The 8,388-nt window shown below is 30.4% G+C and overlaps 1 protein-coding gene across 13 annotated transcripts in view; it reads right to left on the bottom strand.

Annotated features, from left to right (window-relative positions):
- The window catches only part of LOC106872422 (protocadherin-11 X-linked), a 370,508-nt gene that overhangs the window by 78,942 nt on the left and 283,178 nt on the right, over nt 1-8,388 (bottom strand). For 9 of the 13 annotated variants that reach the window (XM_052972305.1, XM_014919417.2, XM_052972306.1 and 6 more), the window contains one exon: nt 4,758-5,252. The exons of the other annotated variants lie outside the window; for them this stretch is intronic. In XM_052972305.1, coding sequence (XP_052828265.1) covers nt 4,758-5,252 — 495 coding nt within the window. The remainder of the gene's footprint in view (nt 1-4,757; nt 5,253-8,388) is intronic. 13 annotated transcript variants of the gene reach the window in all.

The raw sequence follows: 8,388 nt of genomic DNA, 5'->3' as shown, positions 1-8,388 counted from the left end.
TATACATATATATATATATGTGTGTGTGTGTGTGATATATATCAGAAATTGCAAGGCACAAATTAATGCATTTCTCCATGTTCACATAAGTTATAAGAAACTCTTTTATCTATTTTAGAAACCCCTTATTAACATCCCTAAATACAAAACATTTAAATTCTGATGTTCCACATTCTACAGAAAATTATGTAAGACATTTTGCTGGAATTTAATGTAAGCCAAAATTTATGACTGAAATCAGAAACCAATATTTCAATGTGAAGTCGAAGACCTCTTCACCATAACCCTTGAATTTTTCAGCTTGATCATAAACCCATTAACTGCTATAGAATATCATAATATACGGTTCCTTTGATCATAACCTAGACATTAGCCAAATTCTTATATCCTTAACCCCTTCATGGAATCATTGATAAGTTATTGACCCTCCTTCCAACGAGAATATTTCTAAAATAAAATTTTAAAGTATAATTAATAATAAAAGAATTCTTATTTTTAAAACAATAATTCCTTTGCTATTTTTTTTTTGTGTCATCATCACTTTTTTAATAGGAAATATTTACAGAAATTTAATGAAAATACTTAACGAAATTGATAAAAAGCAATAAATATTCAATCATATTTTATTGATATAGTTGGAATATCTAATGTTTGGTGAATACTAGTTATTACATTGCTATTTGGCTGGAAATTAGTGAGATTTAGCCTTAAATTACCATATTCTTCCAAATTCATTTCACTAACAATTCAGTACACTTAATGCTCAAAATTGTTTATCCATCCCTTGGATATTCACACAGACCTCAATATTGGCCACTTTATCACTCCTTGCTTTAGACCAGTGGTTCCCAACCTTTTCATAGTGGTCCCCAACAGTGGGTCCCAACTCTTCTATTTAAATAAGTTTTCCCATGGACCCCTTTCTTATATGCTTATCCTTATGTATATATATATATATATGTAATTTTGAATTTAGTTCATGGACCTCCAGTACTAACTTTGCTGACCACCAGGGTTCTGTGGACCCCAGGTTGGGAGACCCCAGAGTTTCTGCTATAGACTCTGATGAAAATATTAATGATGCTTAAAATGACAATTATTTAAACAAAAATGTGTTCAATAAAGAATTATTATTATTGTTATTGCTGTTATTGTTGTTGCTGTTATTGTTGTTGCTGTTATTGTTGTTGTTGTTGTTATTATTATTATTATTATTATTATTATTATTATTATTATTATTATTATTATTTTTATTATCCTTTTGGGGATCGATAAAATGGTTATCAGTTGAGCACTGGGGGTCAGTATAATTGACTAGACCCTGCCCCACAATCGACTATACCCTGCCCTGCAAATTTCAGGCTCTGTAGCAATAGTAGAAAGTATTATTACTGTTTTTGAGGTGGTGAACTGGCAGGATCCCTAACAAGCTGGATAAAATGCTCAGCAGCATTTCGTTTGTCTCTATGTTCAACTTCTATTGAGACTGACTTTGCCTTTCATCCTTCAGTATTGATACAATGAGTCCCAGTTAAGCGCTGGGATTGATGTCATCAACTTGCCCCTCCCCTCAAAATTGCTGGCCTTCTGTCCAGATAAGAAAGGATTATTCTTATTCTTATTATAAGAGTTGTGAATTAGCAGAGTCATTAGAATGTCAGAAAAACTGCCTTTTGGCATTTGTCCCAACTCCTTGTGTTTTGTGTTCAATTCCTGTCGAAGCCAAATTTCATGCTCACAAAATACAATACCAGTTAAATACTGAGGTTTGCATCATTGATTATACATACACCCTCTGACCCTCAAAATTGCAGACCCTTGTTTAAATTGGAAACAACTATTATTTTATTTGTTTTTAGTATTTTAATAAATATATAACTGTGGCTACCATGGAAAAATCCTACTAGAATTGTCAGGAAGTTGGTACCAGACAAGAGATTTGACACATAATTATTGTAAGAATATCAGAAATGATGAACTTAATGTTTAATCAAAACAAAAAATATTCTTGAAGATTTTACATTTTTGAATGGCATCAGTAACTAGTTATTGGAGAAATCAAGAATGAAATATTTCATCATTTTATCAAAATGAAATACATTATCGGAAAATATTAGTGAAATAACCGCTTTAAAAACAGCTTCATTCATTGCACAATACAACATAATATCAATTATAGAATTTCCAAGAAACCAAATTAGTTGCTAAAGGTGGTAAGTATAAAGTTGATTGTTTACACAAATTCTGTTATTCACTCATTGAATAATGAATACAAATATGAACTAGTATCAACCAGTACAAAATTAGATTTTTCTGTTAAACTACATTTTAAACAATATATATTGAAATAGATAATCATGCATAAAATAAAGTCTACTGCTTTGGAAATGATGAAATATTTACAAAAATATTAAAATAAAACAATTTTAAGCATACTATAATCATATTGACATAAATTAACTTATAGTTTGTTGTTTATATAAATTCAAAATAGTAACAAGTTTCCCAGAAAACTCTAAATGTCTTATGTACTGTTCCTAATTAAAATATACATACATTCACCAGAAATATCATCATTTAGAAATAAATGTTAAATGATATCCTCATTTGATAATCATGTAATAATATCCTTATATACTGACCCTAACGATATCACGTCTGCTGATCATACATATCTTCATGTAGTTAAGTTAAAATAAATTTCAAAGATGAATTTTTTCAAAAACAAAACACATTATCGATTATTTAAATAAAATGGTAAATCAATGACCACGACTAATTCTTCACAACATCACAAGATAAACACAAATTTATAAGCATATAAAACTTGGGTGAAAACTTTATAAAGGTCAATATATTTCTGGACAAACATTTTAATCTAGAACTATTATGAGTGATAACACTTCTAGTGTGAACTTGTCTTTCAAGAGTAAGCATTTAGACAACGTTACACATTTTACAATGATTTTACTGTAAGATTTGAAAATTTTCTGTCAAAACTAAGAGATTAGATTTATCTTAAAGACAATTTATCTGGACAAACATTTGTAAGACATCGAGAAAGACAACAAAAACAGGGAGGAAAATAAAACTAAAGCACTATCACAAATCAACCCTAACACAAGCTTATAAGCTGTCTAACAAAAAAAAAAAAATAATAATAATAAGCAGAAGCAAGCAAATGAAAGCAAAAACACACTCAAATGAATATGAAAATGACAAAATGACAATGAAGTGGGGATGGTGGTGGTAGTGGTGGTGGTGATGAGGATGATGATGATGATGATGATGGTGATGACTTAATTAAGGAGAATCTTATTAATCTTGCTCAAGAAATCAAATTATCACATTTAGATAGATCCAAAATACTTAACAGAGAACTTTAGAATTTTATCTGGCTGGTCATAATGTACAATAATAATAATAATAATAATAATGATAATAATAATAATAATAATAATAATAATAATAATAAGAAGAAGAATAGTTTTGCCTAGGCATAAAAGATGGACTACAGCAAATATTCTACTCAATACCACAGATTTGCTTGTCAGCTGTTTGACCATAACCAGTTGAGCATGTCCCTTAGTAGCTGATGATATGTACCTGTGTCACTTTGATGGCAACCACTGCTCTCTCACGCAATAATAATGTGTCTGATTTAAGTACAAGACCTACAATTTCAGGGATTGGATGTTTTTCTTTGTTGACCCCAAAAGGAAAAGGCACAGTTAGCTTTGGCAGGACATGAACTTACATTGCCAAGAGTCAAGAGTATATATATTATATATATAATGAACCTAAATGGGGAAGTATGTGTGTGTGTCTTCATTTGAACTTGTATTCTGAGAAAGTTGCAAGAAGCAGTGGCGTTGTGATTTCTCCTGTCAACAGATCTTTCACTGAAGAGGAGTGAAATAAGAAATCCTTTACTTGAAAAACAGGTCAGTGTTAGTGATAGGAAGGGTATCTGCCTGTTAAAACAAAGCCTTAGTGATATATTCTTCTAAATCATGCTGGCATGGAAAAATGGAAGTAAAAACAAATGCAAAAAGGAACAAAACGTCCATGATGTTTTAGGCATGGAAATTCAAGTAGCTTTCCAAAAAGAACATCAGAGCACTTGAAACTAGAGAGAAAATTTGAGCCAAGCCATTGCAATGTCTCATTAATAAATGGTGATGTATGATGATAATGATGATGTTAATGATGAAGAGGACGATGATGCTGATGATAATGTTAATGATGAGGATGATAATAGTGGCGGTGGTGGTTTGTTTGATAAGCAATGTGGATTTAATCTGAGATATACAGATTTAAGCGCTGTGTGCAATACCTGGAATGTAACGGAAACAACTTTGAACTAGTTTATCAAGTCTTTATCTACTTAGATATGGTATACTAATGATAATAACGGTTATGATAATAATAATAATAATAATAATAATAATAATAATAATAATAATAGTAATAATAATAATAATAATAATGAATTAATTTAAAAGGAAAAACTGGTTGTTAAATTTATAGCCAAACTAGATGCAAACACTAAGAGGGGAGGGGAAAAAAACAGAAAAACTGGTTGTTGTTATTGCTAGCAATATATGTAAAACAAATAGAAAAAGTGTGATGTGGATAGGGGTGGGGATAGGGAATTAAAGGAAGAACCAGAAGCAACTGATAAAGATGCATAAGGTGCAGTCAGATCTCAAACAAAACACCCAGCAACCAAGCAGTGAGTCAACAACAATGCATACTTTTCCTTCTTTAGGACCATTGGCGACATTGGTGGCACGAACCGAGTTCTCTTTGAGGTTGGTAACGTTTGGAGTAGTAGTAGTAGAAGAAGTAGCTGGACTACCAGGAGTAGCAAAATTAGGAACATTCTTATCTGTAGTAGGAGTAAGAGGAGTGGTAGAAGTAGTGTTGGTAGGAGTAGATAAGTTGCTAGTATTGACTGTATTGGTGCTCGTATTGTTGTTGTTGGTGGTGGTGATGTTGGTTGTGTTTGGCACACCATTGTTGGCAGTGTTGTTCTCTGAGACAGTCGTGATGGTTGTCGTACAAGAATTTAACCCCAGGTCATTTTGATCTTCCATTGGTGCATACGAAACAAGTGAAGATGTTGCTGGTGATGGCAAATTGGAATGGTTTTTCCTGCCTGTAAACGTCCCAAGGTGCCTACCATTGCTGATAATGGAATCCCCTCCAGGGCTATGCAGAAGAGAGTCACCACCACCAATTTGATTCCGCTGGCAGAGATAACAAGGAAAAGGGTTCAGTAAAAATGGTACAAAAAATGAAAATAAATTATATGTTTATGTGTGTGTGAGAGAGAATGTGAGTGTGTGTGGGTATATGTGAGAGTGTGTGGGTGAGTTTATACATACATGTATGTAGGCAATCATGGTCGTATATTCAAAGAGATTTCATGAATGTGTTGTAAGTAAATGTATGATGTATATGGGCATCTGTGCATGTGTGTATATATATATATATATATATATATACAAACACACACACACACATATATAGATATATATGTTAATTAAATCTGATCTTTTCTCATTTCTATTTCATTTAGCAATGCAAACAAAAAATTCAGAGTAGTGGTGAAGTCACATCACAGGTTGGAAAAAAAAATCACTAAACTTTACCACATAGATTGAGTACTATTGTCTCACATTTGTAAATCAAATCAAGCACACACACACACACACACACACACACACACACACACACACACACACACACATAAGGATGAGTCAAAAATGAATGCCATTTTGTTTAGGACAGGTATAATTACCAACAGAGGAACAGGTATCATACATCAAAATGAAGCTTATTTTGAGTTTATTGTTTTCCTTTTGGCAAGAAATCGACCAGAGTGACACCTTGAGTATCCCAAAAGACAGTTGCCATGATTTTTCCAACTGACTTTTGTGTCTTTGAACTTTCTCAGTGGTGGTGACGTACAGTGGCACCATTCCATTGACTGCCTCTTTGATTCTGGTTCATAATGATGAACCCATGTTTCATTACCAGTTACGAGCCTTCGAAAAAAGGTGTTGTCTCTTTGACTTGTAGTGAAGAAGTGGCTCAAAGAACAGTCAAGAGAATTTTACAGGGCAGGGATACATGTTCTCATTCGAAGGTGAAACATTGCTATTGAGAGAAACGGTGACTCTGTTGAGAAGTAGGGATGTGATCCACAGAGGACCAGCTTCATTTTGATGTATGATACATGTTCCTGTGTTGGTGATTATACCTGTCCTAAACAAAATGGCATTACTTTTTGACTCACCCTTGTACATATACACACACATAACATGTATGTACATATATAGGCACACATAATTTCAGATATGAGAGTAGCATTTTTTGATAGAAAATTTACAGGTAATTATGATTTTAATTATCATTGGGGTTGCAATGTTTTTCATTCAGAATTAAAATTAATTAACATGAAAAGAATTGCCAAATGAAAAGACTGAAATGAAATTTCTGCCTAGTTTTTCCATTACATCATCCTGTTATGCTCCTCAGAAATCATGAAATTTCATTGGTTTGTTATTTTGTTTCTATTATAGAAAACGAAGCATTGGAGGAAAATTGAAATAAATATAAGATATATATATATATATATATATATATATATAGAGAGAGAGAGAGAGAGAGAGAGATTATATATGTACATGTATGTGTATGTGCATATGTGTGTGTGTGTGTGTGTATATATATATGTATATATAATTAATATATGTGTGTATTTATTTATTTATGTATGTATGTGCATGTGTGTGGTGTGTGTGCATCAGTGTATGATAGAAAATATATGATGAAATGATTCACTATTCTCTAATTATTTCACTTGGCAAACGTCATGCATAACTGAATCTCATAAGAGAAACAGAAAGAATGGTAATACGGGAAGAATGAAATTCCAAGAATTGTGAATCTGTAAATAACCCAATAATATGCCTAAGTATAATATATATATATATATATATATATATATATATATATATATATATATATATACATGCATTCATGTGTATATATCTATGTGCGCTTATGCATATCTGTGTATGTGGGTAGGGGTATATTTTCCATTCTAATATATAAAGATAATTCAAATCAATTTAAAGTTCTGTCAATTTGGAATTATAGCAATAGCTATTCCATTTTAAAAATCATAAAGGCAAATCAAAGGTAATTTGGGTATATTTAAAACAATAAAATACCCTAAAACTAAACTTGTTTTTATTGTTGTTGCCACTTAAATTTGGATTATATTAATTTCAAATTTAGTGCTATTGGAACTTTATTGAATTTTCAAAATACTGAAAGAATTGGTTAAATTACTCCAAGAGAATGACAATCAGATACATAATGTAAATTATCTTTTGAATTTGTCACTGATAATGTATTTCCTGAAGGCGAAACATTTACATAGGTCATATTTTGTTATTATTTGGGAAGAATTAGAGAGCAATTTAAACTCATGTTTCTTATATATATATATAATCATACATATATAATATATATAATGTACACATATATAATATATATAATGTACACATATATATCATATCTATAATATATCTGTATATACAATATATAATATATGTTATATATGTATATACATATATGTATTATAGAGTATAATAGATGTGTATATATGATATATATACAATATGTATGTATATATATATATGTGTATATATATATATATATATATATATATATATATATATATATATATATATATATATATATATATATATATATATATATATATATATATATATACATATATATATATAAGACACATACCAGTTACATAAGCTTTACTTAAGCATTTCCACTTGTGATGTTGTAATAATAATATTTGCAATATCTTAAGTGGAATTGGCATCAAACTATGTATTTAGACACCATTACAATTCTTAGAATGCTCACTATTCTACCTACAGATCCCAGAATATGCCTATTCCAATTTTGGATATAAACTTCCAACATTGCCAGATAAGAAATCCTTCATTTATTCAATATTTTTCTAAAATTCCTTTAGGAATTTCCTAAAACTGACTTTGTAACTTCTAAGTTATACATAGAAAATTGGCAATGCCAGATCTTGGATGTATCTAGAATATTCCTGACAACAGATACAAGAGAAATAAACTTCCTCAAACTTTTTATCTACTAAATACCAGAATAGCACAAAGTGGTACCATATTATTGACACTAGTAACCAAGCATAACCATATCAAGTACGAGATGAAGTTAATAAAAAAATTATGAAAAATACACGTAATTTGCATGTGTGTACATATATATGCTCATCTATATATATATATATATATATATATATATATATATATATAT

Source organism: Octopus bimaculoides, chromosome 13 (genome assembly GCF_001194135.2).
Source record: "Octopus bimaculoides isolate UCB-OBI-ISO-001 chromosome 13, ASM119413v2, whole genome shotgun sequence".
In the NCBI taxonomy this organism is placed as follows: Eukaryota; Metazoa; Mollusca; class Cephalopoda; order Octopoda; family Octopodidae; genus Octopus; species Octopus bimaculoides.
This window is presented reverse-complemented; position numbering and strand designations above follow the sequence as displayed.